General features: G+C 43.2%; 1 protein-coding gene across 1 annotated transcript; it reads left to right on the forward strand.

Annotated features, from left to right (window-relative positions):
* Positions 1-12,856: 12,856 nt before the first annotated feature.
* Positions 12,857-18,842, forward strand: LOC139309281 (vomeronasal type-2 receptor 26-like). Its single transcript, XM_070933336.1, has 5 exons — positions 12,857-13,018; positions 13,662-14,474; positions 15,559-15,768; positions 16,149-16,275; positions 17,947-18,842. Exons 1-5 carry the CDS (start codon positions 12,857-12,859, stop codon positions 18,840-18,842), a joined length of 2,208 nt encoding a protein of 735 aa, XP_070789437.1.
* The last annotated feature ends 3,019 nt before the right edge of the window (positions 18,843-21,861 follow it).

Here is a 21,861-nt window from a genome sequence, read left to right on the forward strand (position 1 = left end):
AACAGAGTTGGAAGTCCCTTCTAGGGACTTCTAGGGTCTTCTAGTCCAACCCTCTGCTTAGGCAGGAAACCCTACACCACTTCAGACAAATGGTTATGCAACATCTTCTTAAAAATTTCCAGTGTTGGAGCATTCACAACTCCTCGAGGCAAGTTGTTCCACTGATTAATTGTTCTAACTGTCAAGAAATTTCTCCTTAGTTCTTAGTGGCTTCTCTCCTTGAATAGTTTCCACCCATTGCCTCTTCTGCTACCCTCAGGTGCTTTGGAGAATAGCTTGACTCCCTCTTCTTTGTGGCAGCCCCTGAGATACTGGAACACTGCTCTCATGTCTCCCCTAGTCCTTCTCTTCATTGAACTAGACCGGGGTTGGTAACCTTAAACACTCAAAGAGCCATTTGGACCTGTTTCCCACAGAAAAGAAAACACCGAGAGCCACAAAACCATTTTGTCATCTAAAATGAAGATACCTTTATGCTATGTATAAAAAAACTATAATGTGTTGCATTTATGAAATTAATGAATTGCTACAGAGAAAACAAATTTTTATTTCTGCATGCAACAAAAACATTTTGAACTCCAAAATAAAAGATGGGCCAAAAAGCTCAATAAATCACATGCCGGCAGGTGTCACACATAGGTGATTGTGATGCATATTTTGAGTCACAGGGAGCCACAGCAGAGGGATGAAAGAGCCACATATGGCTCCAAAGCCGCAGGTTGCAGACCCCTGAACTAGACATATCCAGTTCCTGCAACTGTTCTTTACCAGCGGTAAAATCCATTCTTTTTACTACTGGTTCTGTGGGCATGGCTTTGTGGCGTGGTGTGGCTTCGTAGGTGTAGCTTAGTGGGTGTGGCAGGGGAAGGATATTGCAAAATCTCCATTCCCTCCCCTCTCCTGGGAGAAGGATATTGCAAACTCTCCATTCCCACCCCACTCTGGGGCCAGCCAGAGGTGGTATTTGCTGGTTCTCTGAACTACTCAAAATTTCCACTACCAAATCTCTGAACTGCTAACAAGTCCCAATGAATATTTATCCATAGAGAATTGCTAGCGAGAGAGTCCTGTGGAATGTTTTGGTTTTGTTCTCTGAAGGGTGCTTAATAATGTCTGGGATGCAAACAATGCAAAATACATCCAAATGAATGCAAAACATACCATCACTAGTTTCACTCTAAGTATGACTGAAACTTTCTTATCCTATCAAGAAAATTTGGGGATCATCCTAGCTTCACTTGCCTTGTTCCTCCCTTCAGTAACAGGTTTTGTCTTGGGAATCTTCATTAAGTTCCGAGATACTCCCATAGTCAAAGCCAACAATCGTGACCTTTCCTACATTCTCCTCGTCTCCCTCCTGCTTTCCTTCTTGACATCGTTCCTATTCATTGGCCAGCCGAGGAGAGGGACTTGCCTTCTCCAACAAATAGCCTTCAGCAACATCTTCTCAGTTTCCATTTCTACCGTCTTGGCCAAAACAGTCACTGTGGTTTTAGCATTCTTTGCCACAAAACCAGGGAATAATATACAGAGATGGCTAGGGAAGACCTTGGCCAATTCTATCATTCTTTCTTGTTCTGGTGTCCAAGTTGTCCTCTGCAGCATCTGGTTGGGCACTTCTCCCCCATTCCCTGAGTCAGACATGCACTCTCAATCTGCAGAGATCATCCTCCAATGTAATCAAGGCTCTGTTGCCATGTTCTACCTTGCCCTTGGCTACATGGGTTTCCTGGCTATCATCTGCTTCACGGTGGCTTTTCTGGCCAGGAATCTCCCTGGGGCCTTCAATGAAGCCAAGCTGATCACCTTCAGCATGCTGGTTTTCTGCAGTGTCTGGATATCCTTCGTTCCCACCTACCTGAGCACCAAAGGGAAGTATATGGTGGCCGTGCAGGTCTTCTCCATCTTGGCTTCCAGTACTGGCTTGCTATGTTGCATCTTTATTCCCAAGTGCTACATTATATTTTTAAGACCAGAGCTGAATACAAAAGAACATTTGATGTCAAAATAAAATAGAAATGAACTTTTCATAGGACCTTTTCCCAAATGCCAGTAAATAACTCAAAGAAATTAATGTGTTTTAAAATTCATTTTAAAAAGTGTTTACACACATACACCTGTTTAATAGGTAATTGAGACATGAGGTATGTGGCCTTTCAGGTCACAGGGCCCATGAAAAGTTTTACCAGAACATTCCCAGAGCAACCCCTGAATCTCAATATGCAGATATGTCTTCTAAAACCATTGTTCTCATCAATAAGGAAAGGGCAGGGAGAAAACTGATATCTATTATATTATTTCCTTTGAATATTTATGTATACATCCTTTTCCCTCCTTTCTGAAATGTATAAGTACAAGTGTCAGGTTTCGGTGCTATCTTGAATAAACTTCATTCTCAAGCGCAAGCTGTCTAATGAATCATTTTTATTTTAAGAATAGCAATATCCGACATTTCTGATTCAAATTGCAGCCAAACTGGCCACTCCTTCCAACCCCCTCCTCTTCCGCTCTCCAACCCCAATGTCCCATTGTCCATCATACAGATCCATCTCTACATCCCGGCACGTTCTTTTCACAGGAATGTAGCCCCCATCCTTGTCTCCTAGGAAACACTATCTGTAACATACAAAACTAGGTAAAAGTTCATCTTGTTATGTCAGCGCTGGAAGAAAGCCTAATTTGGAACGCTGACATCCGGCCCCTCTCCCTTCACTTCTGCGACATCACCTATCCCATAGGGAAAACACAACAAGATTAGTCTCATCAGCCCCTCCCTGGCTGTGCCCCCCCCCTCCCGGCTTTCCTGGGTGGTCTGCATGGAATTTTGCTATAAAGTGATCAGCTTGAATGTTTGCGCTCTTCACCCAGGAAGCCTCTGACAATGGGTAACCCTTCCATTTAATTAAGTACTGAAGGCGCCCCCTGTGCCATCTTGAATCAAGAATCCGCTGCACTTCGTAGTGCGTTTGGCCCCCAACAACCAGGGGCCCAGGGGGTTCACGTGGCGTTGGCCTTAAAGTAGACCCTACTACAGGTTTTAGAAGGCTACTGTGAAAAACGGGTTGAATTTTCCCCAAAAGCCGTGGCAACTGCAATTGCACTGTAACGGGGTTGATTATTTTTATTATAGGAAATGGTCCTATAAATTTTGGGCCCAATTTCCTGCTCGGGAGTCTAAGTCTCAAGTACTTGGTGGAGAGGTAAACTTTTTCTCCCAGCTGAAATGGTCTTTGGGGAGTTCGGTGCTTGTCTGCTTGTTCCTTATAAGATTGAGCCGCCTTTGCCAGCGCCCTCTTAACATTTTCCCAAGTTTGTCTCAACATTGCCATCCAGTCGGTCAAACTGACTGAGGAAGGGGGCTCCCTCGGGTATTCTGGCATGGGAACAAAATCCATGCCACTCACTATTTTGAACGGGGTTAGCCCCGTGCTGCTGTGGACAGCATTATTATATGCAACCTCCGCAAAAGATAGGAGGTCTGCCCAATTGGACTGCTGGTAGACGACGTAGCATCTTAAATACTGTTCTATCATAGCGTTCAGTCTTTCTGCCCCCCCATTGGTGCTTGGGTGAAATGCTGAGCTGAGCCCTTGGGATGAACCTATGGATCGTAGGAACTCCCTCCAGAACTTTGCTGTGAACTGGACCCCTCTGTCGGAAATGATTCTCCTGGGGACTCCATGTAGGCGGTAAATGTGTTTCAGGAACAGTTTGGATAACTGACGGGCTGAAGGCAGTCCACTACAAGGAATGAAGTGTGCCTGTTTGGAGAATAAGTCTATTACAGTCCAGATCACTGTATTTCCACTGCTCCTTGGTAGGTCTACTATAAAGTCCATTGCAATCTCCTCCCATGGTCTTGTTGGCTCAGCTACTGGTTGCAACAATCCAGGCGGGCACCCTGGCCTTGTCTTCATCGTGGCACAAATGGTGCAGCTTTTTACATAACTGTCTACGTCCTTTCTCATGTGTGGCCACCAGAACTGCCTTCGTACTAGGTGCAGAGTCTTTAGGAACCCGAAGTGTCCTGCTGGTTTAACGTCATGGCTCCTCTTGAGAATCAGGATGCGTAAACTCTGTGGGACATAGAGCTTTGTCCCCCTCCATGCTAGTTCATCTCTTTTTGTCAAGAGATGTTGATTGTCCCGATACCAGGGGTCGGTCAGCGTTTCATTTTTTAATTTTGCAGTTAAGTCACTTGCAAGTTGGCCTTGCTGGTCACGTTGTTGCCGTCTGGTGATCACTTGGGCCACAGCTTGGGTGGAGGGGATGATGGCATTCACTACCTGCTCCCGCTCACTGTTGTATTGGGGCATCCGGGAGAGGGCATCAGCCAGGAAATTTCTCCCTCCTGGGATGTGCTTAAGCTCGAAATTGAAACGATTGAAGTATTGTGCCCACCATACTTGCCTGGGCGACAGTTTCCGTGGGGTTTTTAGGGCCTCTAGGTTTTTATGATCAGTCCAGACTTCAAATGGTTTCTGGCCTCCCTCTAGAAGGTGCCGCCAGGTCAACAAGGCCCACCTTACTGCAAACGCTTCCTTCTCCCACGCCACCCATCGCCTCTCCGTATCGGTGAGTTTGCGGGAGTTGTAGGCGCAGGGTTGTAGATCACCTTGGTTGTTCTTTTGGAGTAACACGGCTCCTACTGCCACATCACTTGCGTCTGCTTGGATGACAAAAGGCTGTTCCAGATCTGGGTGTTTTAAGACAGGTTCTTTCGCGAACAGTCCTTTTAGCATCTCAAATGCCTGTTGGCAGGTCAGGTCCCACTGTAGGGGTTGTCCCGGGCGAGGTTTCATCGCTGGGCTTCCTGTCTTTAGGAGGTCCGTCAAAGGTTTGGCAATCTTCGCGAACGAGGGGATGAATTGTCTGTAGAAATTCGCAAAGCCTAGAAAACTTTGCAGTTGTCTGCGGGTGCGAGGGGGCTGCCATTGTAGAACTGATTGGACCTTGGCTGGGTCCATCTCTATCCCCTCATTTGATACTCGGTAGCCCAGGTAGTCTAGCCATGATTGGTGGAAATCGCATTTTGGCAGTTTGACATATAGGTTTGCCCGTAGCAGTTTTTTCAGTACTTGGCGGACGAGGGGTATGTGTTCGTCTATGGTCTCCGTGTAGATAAGAATATCATCCAGGTAGACGAGGACCCCTTTGTAAAGGTGTTCGTGTAAGACTTCGTTTATTAACTGCATGAATACTGCCGGGGCTCCTTGCAATCCAAAAGGCATTACTTTAAACTGGAAACTACCCAGGGGGCAGTTGAATGCTGTTTTCCATTCATCTCCTGCCTTTATGCGTACTCGGTAATAAGCTTCTCGAAGGTCTAGTTTGGTGAAAACCTTCCCTTTAGCTAGGTGGGCTAACATGTCTTTCATGAGGGGGAGGGGGTACAAGTTGTGTACGCAAACAGCGTTGAAACTTCGAAAGTCGACCACCAGTCTCATGGAGCCGTCCTTTTTCTCTTTAAACATGACCGGCGCCGCTACCCTTGGTTTCACTGGCTCAATAAATCCCCTTTGTAAGTTTTTGTCTATGTAGTCCCGCATTTCCTGCATTTCTCGGGGCGTCATGGCATACATTTTAGGTTTGGGTAGTTTCGCTCCTGGGATAATCTCGATGGCACAATCGGTCTCACGATGGGGGGGCAGAATGTCACACTCGGCCTCGCTGAATACCCCCGCAAGGTCTTGGTACTCCCTTGGGATCTGGTTTGCGTTACAAGCGGTGGTGGGTGCGGCTGCCAATTGCTTTGCTGCACCTTCTGGGAGGGACCCTTGTGTTGGTGGTGTTTTCTTCTGTAGTGGAGGGCTGCTTTGGGGTTTCAGCGTGGGAGGGAATTCTTCTGGTCGGGGCGGCAGGGGTTGGGGCCCCTTTGCTATTCTCAGCCTGCGGGTTCCCTCTTGCCACCAAATGATTGGGCCCCATTTGTCGAGCCATGAGAGTCCCAATATGACTGGTTCTGTCATCTTGGGGGCTATTATGAAGCAGATCGTCTCCCAGTGATCTGCGAGTTCTAGTCTCACGGGTTCAGTCAAGTGTGTGGCATACGTTCCTCCCACTAGGGACCCATCAACTTGCTCGAAGCGAATTGGTTGTTTGAGCTGTTTAGCTCGGATTCCCAATTTTAGAACTGTGGGTAGGTTGATTAGGCACCGTGTGCTACCCGAGTCTATTAGGGCTTGGAAAGTCTCTTGGGCCCCTGTTTTGGGGGCTGTTAGGGGTATGGGGAAAAGAAAAGGATGGACGGGTCCACTCACCATCGGGTCATCCTCGCCTTCGTCTTCCGTGTCATAGGGTTCAGGGGACTGATCTCCCTCCTCTGGGATTCCTCTGGTTTCGGTCAGATGAGCGAAAAACTCAGGGATTTGGGGAGCTTCCCGCGGTACGTGGGTGACGCGCTTGGGCCCTCGTTCCAGTCGTGCTTTGGGCGGTGGAGCTGGTCCCGGTCTAGGCGTTCCACATCTTGCTGCTATGTGGCCGCTTCCTCCACATTTGTAGCATTTAAGTGGGCTCTGTGGGGCAGTTGGTCTGTAGGAGGGCTGTGATGTTGGGGTTTCTCGTCTGTTGAGTGGCCCCTGGTCTGGTCGGCCTCTCTCCTTTTCCTCTGGTGGTTTTGACGTGTCACTCGCCCGCAGCCCTCTGTCGACTTTTATCGCTACCCGGAACCATTCAGCGAGTCGGTTTGGGATGTCACAATAGGCAGTCACTTGGGAAATTCTTTTATCTAGGCTTGTTCTAAAAAAATACACCAGCAATCGCTCTGGTAGGGGAGGCAGTGTCCCAATGACTCTCCTGAATTCACGGATATGCTCTCTGATAGGCTTCCCCCTCTGCATTAGGTTTCTGAGCTCGTCTTCCACATAGGGGTCCTCCTCCTCCTCCTCATAACGGGCTCTCAATAGTTGCAAGAACCCATCCGCATCTTGTAGCTGGGGGGCCCTGTATTTTTAGAGTGATGCTGACCATCTCTTTGCTTCTCCCTCCAGCCCTTCCGAGATAGCATTCACTAGGGCTCTGGGGAAAGGGTAGAGGTGTCCGAACCGCTCTATGTATATCTCAGCTGAATCGAGGAATTGGGCGAGGTTGTCTGGGTCACCATCGAACTTCCCTCTGAACTGGGGTGGCTCCTCCCTCTCTGCCCTCTCCTCTCTGTGCTGAGCTCTGGAGGGCCGGCCTTGGTGTTGATAGTCCTCTGCCTCGTCTCTCATCCTGGGGTGGGGAGGTGCTGCCTTGTTTGGGCTTCGCTGCCATTCCCATCCCCAGCTCGCCCTTCCCAATTCACTTAGGGGTTTTTCTTTATCTTTTAAATTTGCAAAAGGAAATTCCGCCTCTAAGGCTTTTGGCACAGTCCCCGGGTACTTATCTGCCTCACGTTTCTTTGCTTGAAGTTCTGCGGGGAGGGAAGGCGGAGAAAGTTGAACCTTTGTATTTTCCAAGTTGGCTGGAATCACAACCGCTTCTGCTCCTCCCGTTTCTTGAAGCAGGCTTTCCTCCGAGAGCTTGGCTTCAGCCATAGTCCATCCAACCAGATGTCTGGGAGGGAACGGGATGATTTAAACTCAGCCAGCCTGGATTTGGAGGAGAGTTTGGCTGTCTGTCAGGTTTCGGTGCTATCTTGAATAAACTTCATTCTCAAGCGCAAGCTGTCTAATGAATCATTTTTATTTTAAGAATAGCAATATCCGACATTTCTGATTCAAATTGCAGCCAAACTGGCCCCTCCTTCCAACCCCCTCCTCTTCCACTCTCCAACCCCAATGTCCCATTGGCCATCATACAGATCCATCTCTACATCCCGGCATGTTCTTTTCACAGGAATGTAGCCCCCATCCTCGTCTCCCAGGAAACACTATCTGTAACATACAAAACTAGGTAAAAGTTCATCTTGTTATGTCAGCGCTGGAAGAAAGCCTAATTTGGAACGCTGACAACAAGCTCATCCTTTTATCTGGAGCAGAGACCATCTTACTACTCTTTTGGAGGAGACTCCCTTCAGTACATTCTGTCTATTAAACACTGAAGTGAGCCTTGACTCTTCGCTTTGTATTCTGAGTTTTGATTTACATCCAAAGTCAGGATGAACACCTTCAAGGAAGGATGTTAGTTCAAAGCCTAAAAGTCATTGGTTGCTTATATACAGTTTCATAGGCAGACATAATGTATGTATTGAGTTCCTTGAAAGGTGGGTGTCAACCAGCATTGAAATCTAAAATTTTTCCCTACCGGTTCTGTGGGTGTGGCTTTGTGGGGGAGGGTGTCCTGTGACTGAGTGGGCATGGCCAACTCGATGTCACTCACCGCCACGCCCACTCAGTCACAAGACCCCCTTCCACCAAGCCACGCCCACAGAACCCGGTAGGAAAACTTTTTAAATTTCTTTCTCCTGCGGCTCCGTCCACCCGCCCCATTCCCCGGACTCCTATTGCTCACCTTTCTCCCACAACTGGCTGTCAGGGAAGGCAAGTGCCCGAAAGGTAGCCGAGTCGCTCACTCTCCTTCATGAATGAGCCGCTCTCGTCCACGCGCCAGCTGTGCAAGCGCACACCCACCTGCCGCTGAACTAAATAAACAATGTGCGTTAGCGCAGCCACTGCGTGGACCAGAGTGGCTCATTCAAGAAGGAGAGTAAGCGACTCTGGTACCTTTCGGGCACTTGCCTTCCCTGACAGCCAGCCGCGGGAGAAATGTGAGCAGTAGAAGTCCAGGAATAGTGCATTTCCCCGAGTCTGGGGAATGGGGCAGGTGGGCAGAACCTCCAGCTGCCATTGCTACCAGTTCTCCGAACCACCGGCCATTATCGCTACCTACTTGCCCAAGCCGGTCCTAACCGGGAGCATTTCACCCCTGGTGTCAACTGTCTGACCAGCGCACCCAAAACAAGTAAACACTCTCAGGAGTTTGAATGCCCCAAAGTAAACTTTATTGGATACACCATTTTGGTACTGAAGGATCAAAACCAGTTCTGGTTTTCTCATTCAAATGTTTGCCTTATTAAAACAATAGCTTCCCTTTCTCTCCACCCCTGGGGGAACACATTATCTAAATATGAGACACCTGTTTGTTATGGGAACAGTCCACCTTCTCCTCAAGCACCTGCAGTCATGACCTTGATGATTTCCAGGGTCTCATGATCCGTGTACACATTCTCGGCTCTTCATTTCACCCTTTTCTCCCCCCAGCTCATTGGCAAGTTGAAAAGTGATATTTGTATGAAGCAAAGCAGTTCAATCTTTACTGTGGGATTTTCATAGGCAGGATTTCCATGGGAAGGCAGCAAAATCAACTTGAACCCATGGAAAGGGTACCCCTCTCTAGACAGTCTGGTGGGACCTGTCCTTAGTCCCCTTTCTGGGAATGGGCTATAAATGGGCTTTCCAGATCTTCTCCATCTTGGCCTCTGGTCCTAGTCTTCCGGGATAAATCATTATTCCTAAATGCCACCTAGTTTTCCAAAGCCCACATCTCAATTGGGAAGAATATTTAATGTCAAAGTAATAAAGTCAAATGAATTTTTGTGGAGAAGGTTCCCCAAAGGATGAAGTGATGATTTCAACACACAGTAGTTCGCAAACAAGAAGTCTTAATTGAGTGGCACTTGAAGAACCTGAAGTCAAAAGGTTGATGCAGCTCATACTGTGCAAATGTACTCTTCAAGAATTTGTTAAATTTAATGGGAAGGATAAGTGGCGAGTAAAGTAGTAAAATCCAGAGGAAATCATTTGCTGATCTTGATATTTGTCTGTTGCAAAATAGGGAGTAATAATTCATCACTAAGTGGGATTCACAGGTACATAAATTCTCCTAGGTAAAAAGCCTACCTCCATGGGTGGGATGAAACCCAGGACTGGAATGTACTGATGGAAGGATACAAACTATTCAATAGAAATAGACCAAACAAAAAGAAGGTGGAGTTGCATTATATATGAAAGATCACTATATCTGTACAGAAATAAACAAATCCAATGATGAAAACCTGCTAGAATCCATAGGAGTCAATATAAAAGGAAAAAAAGAATGACATTGTTATCGGCAAATGCTACAGGCCACCCAACAAAGCAGAAAACATGGACGAACCTTTTGCTAATCAATCCACAAATGTATGTAGGAAACATACCACAGTAGTAATGGGAGAGTTTAACTACCCTGATATCAACTGGGAGGAAACCTGTGCATCATGTGGGAGAGCAAAAAGATCCCTAACTGACAACTTTTTCATCCAAAATGTAGAAGATGGGAATAGAGTTTGGTTTCAGCAGGTTCTGACCAGTTTTGGAGAACCGGTAGCGGAAATTTTGAGTAATTCAGAGAACTGGCAAATATCACCTCTGACTGCCCCCACCCCCATCTATTGTCTGCCTCCTGAGTCCCAGCTGATAGGGAGAAAATGGGTATTTTGCATTAACCTTCCCCTGCCACGCCCACCAAGCCATACCCACCAAGCCACGCCCACAGAACCAGTTGTAAAATAATTTGAAATCCACCACTGGGGGCGGAACTAGAGGAAAAGCCAGGAGGTTGAGCAGGTGGTTGGACTAAAAGATCTCCAAAGTTCCTTCCAACTCAATTCTGATTTATTTGATAATAAGACACTAAAATAGAATAACAAAGGGGACCTAGTCCAACCCCCTGCTTAAAGCAGGAAACCCTATAACATTTCAGAGAAAAATATCTCTTTATCCCAGTTTTTCTGAAACTATTTTATTCTAAAGATTTGAGCCAACCTCTTTAGTCTCCCTCATGGCCCATCTTCAAAGTTTGGAGCCACATCTGGGAGTTCTCCCTTTAGCCCTTTCACTCATCCAGGGTTCAGAGAGCTGAAAGTTCTTTTCCATTCAATTATCACAATCATAGTGATGTATTTGTTGTCTTTATGTTAGGACTCTAAGAGACCTTTCTGCAAAATTCCCCCCAAAATTAGCACAAATGTCTCAGAAATCATTTTGATGTCAATTATAAGACTCACAAGCGATGTTGGGTGAAGTCTGTCTCTGAAATTCTCAGTAGGTCAATGTCTCTGGAGACAGAAAGCAAATCTCAGGGTAGTATTAGAGCAATAGCAATAGCAGTTGGACTGATTTACTGGGTCACAGTGCTTTACAGACCACTCTAAGTGGTATTACAGAGTCAGCATATTGCCCCCAACAATCTGGATCCTCATTTTACCCACCTGGGAAGGACGGAAGGCTGAGTCAACCTTCAGCCTAGGGAGATTTGAATTGCCGGATTGCTGGAAGCCAGCAGTCAGCAGAAGTGGCCTGCAGTACTGCCTTATAAACATTGAGCCATCAGGGCTGATTCTGTTGATGTCTCTTGGCTGACTGTGATCAGATCTGAAACTTCTTCCAGGAAAGAGATTTTGGTTTCTTCCAGCTCTTCTTTTTCTCTCTTAAAAAGCAGGTGACACAGAGAAGGCTCAGTCAGGAACACAATACATGTTGCTGCTGCTTCTCTTCGTGCTGATTCTGTGGCCATTGGGATCTGGTGTGATGCACAAAGCGAAATGCCTCCTGACTCTGCACCAGGGTGAGGTGGACCCACAGCATCATTACAAGCCAGGAGATTATATGATTAGTGGCATAGTCTCTGCAATGGATGCTAGGTTTCCATTATTAAACTTTGATAGGAGTCCTTCAACAAAATTCTACAGGTAAGTGAATTGTCCTGCAATCATTACAGTCACTTCAATAAATGTCTTGCCCTTTAAAAACACAAAGTGATCTCTCCTGATCTCGCCTCTTTGCTAGCTTCCTTCTGATCCCATTTTGGGCTCCCCCTTGCACACTGCAGATCATGAAACACATTTCAAACTTTAAAGTATAAAAACCAAATCATGATATTTCCCCCCATCCACTATCCATTCTTTGCTACGAGCAAAGCTAAAGTGCAGACACAGAAGAAATAATGGAATCTCTCTTCCACCCCACTCCAAAGTTGAGTTGGTATTTGTAGGAGACCTGGTCCAAGTACAATAGAAGGCTCTATTTTCTGATATGCATCAGAGATCACCCCACCATTGTTTTTCTCCAGTAAACTTTGCTTCTGGGATGAATGTCTTTGAATTAAGAACATAGGAATTTATGGAAAGGGAAAATATATCTCATTTTGATTCATGAATTCATGCCAGGGACCAAAAAGATTTTATTTTATTTTATTTAAAAAAGGAAGAAATAAGTTGGTTGGTTCATTGATTGCTCTAGTTATTTACTTGTTTATACAGTTCATAATCCAGGTGTCCGTGGATGATTTACAATTAAAGTAATGGAAAACAGGAAAAGAATGATAGAAAACCTCCAGAACAACAAAAAATAACCAACAAAGCTCCATATTACAGGGGCTCAACCTGAACTGTACCCAAGATACTAAAAATAATCTGGTCTTTAACAGCTTAAAGTATATGAACATCAAGTTTCTAATAATCTGGTCTTTAACAACTTGGGTATATCAACCATGTTTACTAAAATATAGGAAGCAGTTCATCAAATATGGATCAAAATGCTAGAAGTCCAGCACATGAAACTGAAGTTATGACTTTTCAATATTACTATGTTTATAATAAAAAAATAAAAATTATAATAAAAAATGTTTTTATTCTTTTTTAAAAAATAAATATATTGGATTATTATAAACAGTTTGGAAGCAAAATTGTGATTGAGTGTGTTAAATGATGTATTACCATGGAATGAAAGCCAAATTTTATTTTCATTGATCCATTTGTACCTGCAGAAAAGCACTGAAGCTTTGTTGGAAATTTATGCCCTACCTTTTTGCTGTCGAGGACATTAACCAGAAGGGCCACCTCTTACCCAACATCACCCTGGGTTATAATATCTATGACAATTTCTACAAGGTGGAAATGACTACAGATCCTTTGCTGGACCTGCTTTCAGATGGGGAGGCCAATGTGCCCAACTACAGGTGTGGAAGGCAGAGAAACACAGTAGCTGTTCTGGAAGACTCTGAGACTGGCAGCTCCATCCAGATTTCCACCATGTTGGGCACCTACAAAATCCCTCAGGTGTGTCTTTCTTGCAGAGACCATTTTTAAGTTATCATAAGGACCAGCTTCTCCCCCCTTCAAAGAAAGTACGAACTCTTGAGAACTTTGTATTTCAGAAGGAACCTTTTATCGTAAGGGATGAAAGCAAGTCAAAACTCAAAGCATGCTATGGGGTCCCTCAGGGCATTCAGTTCAGGATAAAGGAAATTATGGACCCCCTCCCCACCTTCCAATATGGATTCCAACCAATCCGCTGGTGTGAAGATCACTGTACCAGTCTCTCTGAGAAGTAGATACGAAGAGCTTCTCCCGGTCATCTTACAATCCACCCGTTCCCCCACTCTCCTTTCATTTCCCAAGATGTGAGAATTCTCTAGGCATTCCTGGCGCCAGGCAATGGTTATAAATTTGGTTAACGTTTATACAAAGAGGACCAAGCAAGAAATTGGATACTTAGGACATATAGGAAAAGAACTAAATGTGATAACTCCAAATCCCCTCCCCCCCTTCTTCCACAAAGAATGGCAAATACACGGATCTGACAGTTATGCAACTTTGAATAAGAGGTCCTCTGCAAATGAAAAGCAGAGCTTTTTTATGGAAAAGGTAGAACTTGAATTTTGCTTGTAACATATAAAACACCATCCTCCATTTCTTTCAGATCAACTATAGCTTTGCTTCTAGGGTTATGGGGGATAAAACTCAGTTTCCTTTCTTCTACCCGATGCTCCCTGCTGAAGGAGTCCAGTACCCAGGGATGGTCCAGCTTCTCCTCTATTTCAAGTGGACCTTGGTTGGTCTCGTGGCTCCAGAAACTGACCAGGGACAGAGGTTCATGAAGACAATGGCTCCTTTGATGTTAAGGAATGGCATTTGTGCAGTTATATATCAAAGCTTTACCCTGAATGTTTCAGATATGAAATTTTATTCAGATCCATATTACAAATGGGTAAAAGTCAATGTCTTTGTTTATGGTTCAGAGACCAGTTCATTTTTGACAGGAATGAGAATTATAGATGCGATACTTACACAGGGTTCGAAACATGTTGTAGGTAAAGTCTGGATCACCACAGCACACTGGGATTTGAGTCTTGATTTGAAGGGTACGGGGGATTACTTGAAACACATAGTTGGCATTTTCTCTTTTGTGATAAAGAAAAGGAAATGGGCAAACTATGATGCTTTTAAAATCTTTAGTAACATCCTAGCTGACTTTATGGAGAAAACCTTTAGATGTTCATCCACAAAGAATGCCTTTTCACTAAAAGTCTGGAGACGGTGTAGACAGACAGAAGAACTGGTGTCTCTGAGGAAAGAGGACATTGATCGGATCCTGTCCTTGGACAGCTATCTCATCTACAACACCATCTGGGCTGTGGGAAGGGCCTTAAATTCAGCTCACGTAGCCACACGCAAGAGATCAGCGAGGAACAGGAGTGTGAAGGTGGAAGCTACAAGGCTGAAGGCTTGGCAGGTATTTTTTTCCCCATTAGACATTTTTCCTCCAAATTTGGGAAATAGTTTTATAAGTGGATGCCTTGGTTATTTATTCTGGGGAAAAAAAACTAAATTATCATGAAATTCAAATCTTATATAATTCTATTCCCTTTAGTTTCTTTTCCATTTCCTCTTTCTTTTTTTCTTTAGGCAATATGTTCTTATTTTAATTTTAAGGTACATTAATAGCTTGATTCTTCAGCCATTCATTTTTCCTCAAACTGATGAGCTGGTATAAATGAGAAGACAACTTTGGGTCAAACATTAGACTGTTAGAGACAATCAGCTAATTCTCTCAAATCTGAGAAAGGTATGACTAGCAGCCAGAAGAAAGATATAGTGAACCAATATCAACTCTGAAGAACAATACAGGAAAATAAGAATAATGAAGATACCTATTTTATTTATGCCATTAATGATAAAAGACAAGAGAGAAATCTAAAAACTAGAAAGTTAAAGGAAAACCCGAATGGTGAATCTTTACAGCTTAACTATTTTTAGAATGGAGTAATAGAATGGAGGCCTTTGAACTCTAATGATGGAGAAGACTCCTGCAAGTCCCTTGGACTGCAAGGCGATCAAACCAGTCAGTCCTAGAGGAGATCAACCTTGACTGCTCTTTAGAAGGCCAGAACCTGAAGATGAAACTCAAATATACAAATATACAGTCATGATTCTGCTCTACGTATTTAAACATTTATTTTATTTTATTTTATTTTTATTTTATTTTATATCAAATTTATATACCGCCCTTCTCCCTGAAGACTCAGGGCAATGTACAGCCAAATAAAAACATAGACTACAAACATTAAAATACTATTAAAAAGATATATATAAATTTGGCTCTGTAATTGAAAGACAATGACATTAAGCTAACAGCTGTTATTATTCCTCTGCTTATGGATATTTTTCTACCCAAGATTGAATCTGACTTTAAAACCTGCTTTTTCAGCCAAGAGACAGAAATGTTCAGATATCTCCCTCCCCAACACACAGCAAGGAGGTCTTTCCAAAGGACCATTAATGACATAAATTTTTCATTTATCTCATTTTCTTTTCAGCTTCATCCCTTCCTTCAAAGCTCCACCTTTTACAATAATTCCATACAAGGAGTATATTTGGATGAGAAAGGAGACCTTACAGCTGACCTGGACATTGTGAACTCTATTGCTTTCCCCAACAAATCTGTCAGGAGAGTGAAATCTGGGAGTCTAGAAAAATGGAAATCCCAGGATTTTATATTATCCATTGACCAGGAGAGGATCTCACAGGTGGAAATGCTGAGCAAGGTGGGAGTATTATTTATTTTATTCCACTGAAGATGGCAATAACAGGGGAGAAAAAGTTTAGGGATAGGTGGGGGGTTGTTTTCATCGCCTTTGAGTTTTCACATCAGCTGACCAGACCCTCAAGAGTGAGAATTTCTTTATTGGCTATTCAGATGGTCATGAACTATAATCTTCCATTTTCATGCAAACTATTCACTCAGTTTATGGAAAAGGTGGTAGACTGAGCTACTCATTCAAATAATGTGTTTTACCAAGCCAAAACAAAATGTCCATGCAATACAATATACCACCAAACAATTATTGTATTTAATGTATGCCACCCATCTCACTATCCAGAGTTTTATCTCCTTTTCTCTCCTCAGCCCTTCCCTCCTTCTACATGTGTGGAAAGCTGTCGCACTGGATTCATGAAGGTGGCTCAAGAAGGGAAGCCCATCTGCTGCTATGATTGTCATCTTTGTGCAGAAGGAACCATCTCCACCATAGAAGGTGGGTGACACCAGAAAATGGGGCAAGGTTTCATGAGGTCTATAAAGGGTTTTTTTTAAGTAGACATGGCTGTTGAAAATGATCTCTTTTTTGCATAATAAATGAAAAGAAATTATCATGGAAGTTAAACGAGGAGCCAGATGTTCAAAGTCAGGGTATCAAACAAGCCTTGGAATTAGAAGAGGGATGACAGTTCTTGGTCTTCATCTTCTTTACATGTCCAGCCCTGAATAGCCCTTTCAGGCCTGGAAGCCATCTTTTTCGTTGGATCTTCAGGCCTGCCACATTTACTACTGTGGGAAACTGGGAGGGGGAATTGTGTGGAGCCGGGCTGATATATAGTCATAATAACATTCCTTTCTCAAGGAGTCAAGGCCATTTTGCCTACACCTAGAAGGCTGGAACTGGGAGGCATCTCCAGTTGGGACAGAGGAACAAAGGCAAATAATGTAGTCTTACAAGCTTTTGATTGTTAGTGGAGCTCATGAGGAAGGATGGACTCAGATTGGATCCTGAAACAGTGGAATAAGCCAGAGTTACTGCTATCCACTTTCCTTGGTCAAAGCAGTGGGGGAAAATTGACATTTATTTATTTATTTATTTATTTATTTATTTATTTATTTATTTATTTATTTATTTATTATATTTCTATACCGCCTTTCTCCCGTAGGACTCAAGGAGGTGTACAGTCAAGAAAAATACATTTTTCATACATTTACAAAGTGTACATTTGCAAAGTGGGAGCCAATAAAAAAGTTTTCCTAACCTCCAGTTTATTCATATAGATGTGCTGATGAATCAGACCTGGAAGGGGTTATTGAGACTTTGAGTCATACATTTTCCTCATTCCTGGGCTTAAAATTGTCCAAACTTGGAAGTCCCAATGAATATTTATCCATAGAGAATTGCAGAAAAAACAATTACTACCTTCCTGCCTTCCATTGAGGACCTGTATACTGCACAAGTCAAAAAGAGGGCTCTGAAAATATTTACAGACCCCTCGCATCCAGGACATAAATTGTTTCAACTCCTTCCCTCAAAATGACGCTATAGAGCAATGCACACCAGAACAATTAGACAGAAGGACAGTTTTTTCCTGACCGCCATCACTCTGGTAAACAAATGATTCCCTCAACACTATCAAACTATTCACTAAGGCTGCATTACTATTACTACTAGTTTTCTCATCGTTCCTATCACCCATCTCCTCCCACTTATGACTGCATGACTGTAACTTTGTTGCTTGTATCCTTAAGATTTATATTGATATTGTTTCCTAATTGCTTATTTGTACCCTATGACTATCATTAAGTGTTGTACCTTATGATTTTTGATGAATGTATTTTGTCTTTTTATATGTACTGAAAGCATATGCACCAAAGACAAATTCCTTACGTTTCCAATCACACTTTGTCAATAAAGAATTCTATTCTATTCTATTCTATTCTATTCTATTCTATTCTATTCTATTCTATTCTATTCTATTCTATGGAGGGAGGCCTGCGGAATGCTTTGATTTTCTTTTCTGAAGGGTGGTTAATAATGTCTGGGATGTAAACAATGCAAAATACATCCAAATGAATGCAAAACATACCATCACTGGTTTCACTCTAAGTATGCTTCTGTGGGAAGAACCTGCATTATGGTAGATGTTAACCTTTCTCTTTTCAGATGCTGAAAAATGCACCAAATGTCCAGCAGATCAGCATCCAAACATCAACAGAAATGATTGTATACCTAAGACTGAAACTTTCTTATCCTATCAAGAAAATGTGGGGATCATCCTAGCTTCACTTGCCTTGTTCCTCTCTTCAGTAACAGGTTTTGTCTTGGGAATCTTCATTAAGTTCCGAGATACTCCCATAGTCAAAGCCAACAATCGGGACCTTTCCTACATTCTCCTCGTCTCCCTCCTGCTTTCCTTCTTGACATCGTTCCTATTCATTGGCCAGCCGAGGAGAGGGACTTGCCTTCTCCAACAAATAGCCTTCAGCAACATCTTCTCAGTTGCCATTTCTACCGTCTTGGCCAAAACAGTCACTGTGGTTTTAGCATTCTTTGCCACAAAACCAGGGAATAATATACAGAGATGGCTAGGGAAGACCTTGGCCAATTCTATCATCCTTTCTTGTTCTGGTGTCCAAGTTGTCCTCTGCAGCATCTGGTTGGGCACGTCTCCCCCATTCCCTGAGTCAGACATGCACTCTCAATCTGCAGAGATCATCCTCCAATGTAATCAAGGCTCTGTTGCCATGTTCTACCTTGCCCTTGGCTACATGGGTTTCCTGGCTATCATCTGCTTCACGGTGGCTTTTCTGGCCAGGAATCTCCCTGGGGCCTTCAATGAAGCCAAGATGATCACCTTCAGCATGCTGGTTTTCTGCAGTGTCTGGATATCCTTCGTTCCCACCTACCTGAGCACCAAGAGGAAGTATATGGTGGCCGTGCAGGTCTTCTCCATCTTGGCTTCCAGTACTGGCTTGCTATGTTGCATCTTCATCCCCAAGTGCTACATTATTTTTTTAAGACCAGAGCTGAATACAAAAGAACATTTGATGTCAAAATAATATAGAAATGAACTTTTCATATTTGATATTTGTATGAAGCAAAGCAGTTCCACCTTGACAGTGGGATTTTCATAGGCAGGATTTCCATGGGAAGGCAACAAAGTCAACTTGAACCCATGGAAAGGGTACCCCTCTCTTGACAGTCTGGTGGGACCTGCCCTGAGTCCCCTTCCTGGGAATGGGCTAAAAATGGGTTTTCCAGATGTACTCCATCTTGGCCTCTGGTGCTAGTCTTCTGGGATAAATCATCATCCCTAAATGCCACCTAATTTTCCAAAGCCCACATCTCAATTGGAAAGAATATTTAATGTCAAAGTAATAAAGTCAAATGAATTTTTGAGGAGAAGGTTCCCCAAAAGATGAAGTGATGATTTCAACACACAGTATTTCACAAAAAAGAAGTCTTAATTGAGTGGCACTTGAAGAACCTGAAGTCACAAGGTTGATGCAGCTCATACTGAGCAAAAGTTCTCTTCAAGAATTTGTTAAATTTAATGGGAAGGATAAGTGGTGAGTAAAGTAGTAAAATCCAGAGGAAATCGTTTGCTGATCTTGATATTTGTCTGTCTCAAAATAGGGAGTAATAACTCATCACTAAGTGGGATTCACAGGTACATAAATTCTCCTAGGTAAAAAGCCTACCTCCGTTGGTGGGATGAAACTCAGGACTGGAATGTACTGATGGAAGGATACAAACTATTCAAAAGAAATAGACCAAACAAAGAGAAGGTGGAGTTGCATTATATATAAAAGATCACTATTTCTATACAGAAATACACAAACCCAATGATGAAAACCTGCTAGAATCCTAAGGGTCAATATAAAAACAAAAGAAGAATGACATTGCTATAGGCGAATACTACAGGCCACCCAATGAAGAAGAAGAAATGGATGAACCTTTTGCTAATCAATCAACCATTGTATGTAGGAAACATACAGTACCACAGTAGTAATGGGAAGTTAACTACCTTGATATCAACTAGGAGGAAACCTGTGCATCATGTGGGAGAGCAAAAAGATCCCTAACTGACAACTTTTTCATCCAAAAGGTAGAGAGCGGGGGGAACAGAGTTGGGTTTCAGCAGTGTCACATGTAAATGCCTTATTCTCTAATATGTAAATAGTATATGAACGGGATATCAGGGGTTAATTTATTCTTCACTTCTTAATGTATTCATACTTTACCACTCCCATACTTAGCTCCACCCATTGTATATATATAAGGAGCTGCACGCACCCATCCCTCGCTTCTATCTGTGAATATTCAGTGAATATAGAATGCCTAATGTGAATAAAGAGAGATATATTTGAACTTTTAACTCTTACTAGATTTATTGAGTCTGATCCTGAAAATATTGCAACAATCTGGTAGCAGAGGATGGTTAATTGACTTAATAAAAAATTTAAATATGTCTAAGAGAGATAGGCCCAACACCAGGGCATACAGCAAAGAAATGGAAATGGATCAAGAAATAATCGATGAATCCACAAACGCGATTTCGAGAGAATCCGAAGAATACACCACTGAAGATGAAGAAATAATAAATGAAAACGATGACCGAGAGGAAATCAAAATAGAAAACAAAGAACTCAGGTCAGAGATATTAAAACTATTAAAAAGCCAGAAGAACGATGAAAACCTCATCGCGAACCTCCAAGATATGCTGAAAAACAGCGGAGCAGCGAGAGAGAAGCACATCGCTACTGAAAAGCCAAAAGATTCAAAGATAGTGAGTGATACGATTACAGAAAAAAACACTATGAAGAAGAAAAACGGTGATCCCGCGCAAAATTTTGAATGGCAGCCATCTTGGTTTCAACAGGCCTCCAGGGTGAGCGAAGCAGAGCCAATCAGAAAACTCGATTCAAAATTTCTGGCGCGAAAGACATTACTAGATAATGAAAACGAAAAAGAAAAGTCAAACACCTCAGAAGAATCAGAATCGGAAAGTGAAGGCGATTCAACAGATACTCAGATAAAATCAGCAATGAAAACGCTTTTTGCTGCTTTTGGACCGAAACTAAAAATTACCAAAAAGTCAACTAGAAAGCAAGCGAGCAAGCCAACGCCTCAAAATCTACCCGCTCCCATCCTGACGACGAGAGCACCAACGCCTGAACCCAGAGAGCCCTGCAGATACCGCCCCACGCCGCAGACCGATGCAAGCACCAACGCTCTCAAGAGAAGGAAAAGAACAACCGCCATCGTCAGGACTCCCAAGATCGAGCCAGAGACCGATTTATCTGAGGAGGAGCTGAACGAGCGAGCCGCAACGACGAGAACCTCTCACGACGACTCCAGGGACGAAATAAACAACGCGCATGCGCAAGACTACGCAGACGGCCCAGGAAGACATGAGTTGCTGAAAGGATCGTGCAGGCTCGTTGCGAGCATTCCCACGCCATTTTGTAATTTCCAGCATTTACGAGACCACGGACTACCTCCGGTTGTAAGTAATGGACCCAATAATGTCGGAAACTTGCCCAGTGACTTCCCAAAGCTGAGGATAGATGGCATTAATTTACAAGAATGGTATCAGCAGCTCCAGGTTGTCTTTATGAAAGAAAACTTACTGTTTTTTATCACTAATCCCCCCAAAAGACCTTGGACTCTAAAATTAGACTGCTTACACCATAGAGCATTTTTCTTATTAATTTCTAGTGTATCTCCTGCTATGTATCACAGCATTAAGCAAAATCTGACTGTTTCAGAAATTATTCAATGCATGTTCAATCTATTTCACAGTGACAGTGTAGCTACTACCACAAGAATGTCTAAGGATTTCTTTTCCTCTAGGATAAAACCAGGGGTTTCCATAAGTGAACATTTAATATCTTTAAACAAAATAAGAGCTGAACTGCATTTAAGGGGGGAGGTGATTTCAGATCAAACGATGAAAAGTGTTATCATCAACTCACTTGACCCATCATGGGATAATTATATGTCACATTTAGACACAACCAATCTAGGATACTTATCCATAGAAAGTCTATCCAATAAGTTAATAGCTGAAGACAA

The sequence above is a fragment of the Pituophis catenifer genome, unplaced genomic scaffold (genome assembly GCF_029215685.1).
Source record: "Pituophis catenifer annectens isolate HBS135680 unplaced genomic scaffold, rPitCat1.0.hap2 SCAF_2, whole genome shotgun sequence".
Classification (NCBI taxonomy): Eukaryota; Metazoa; Chordata; class Lepidosauria; order Squamata; family Colubridae; genus Pituophis; species Pituophis catenifer.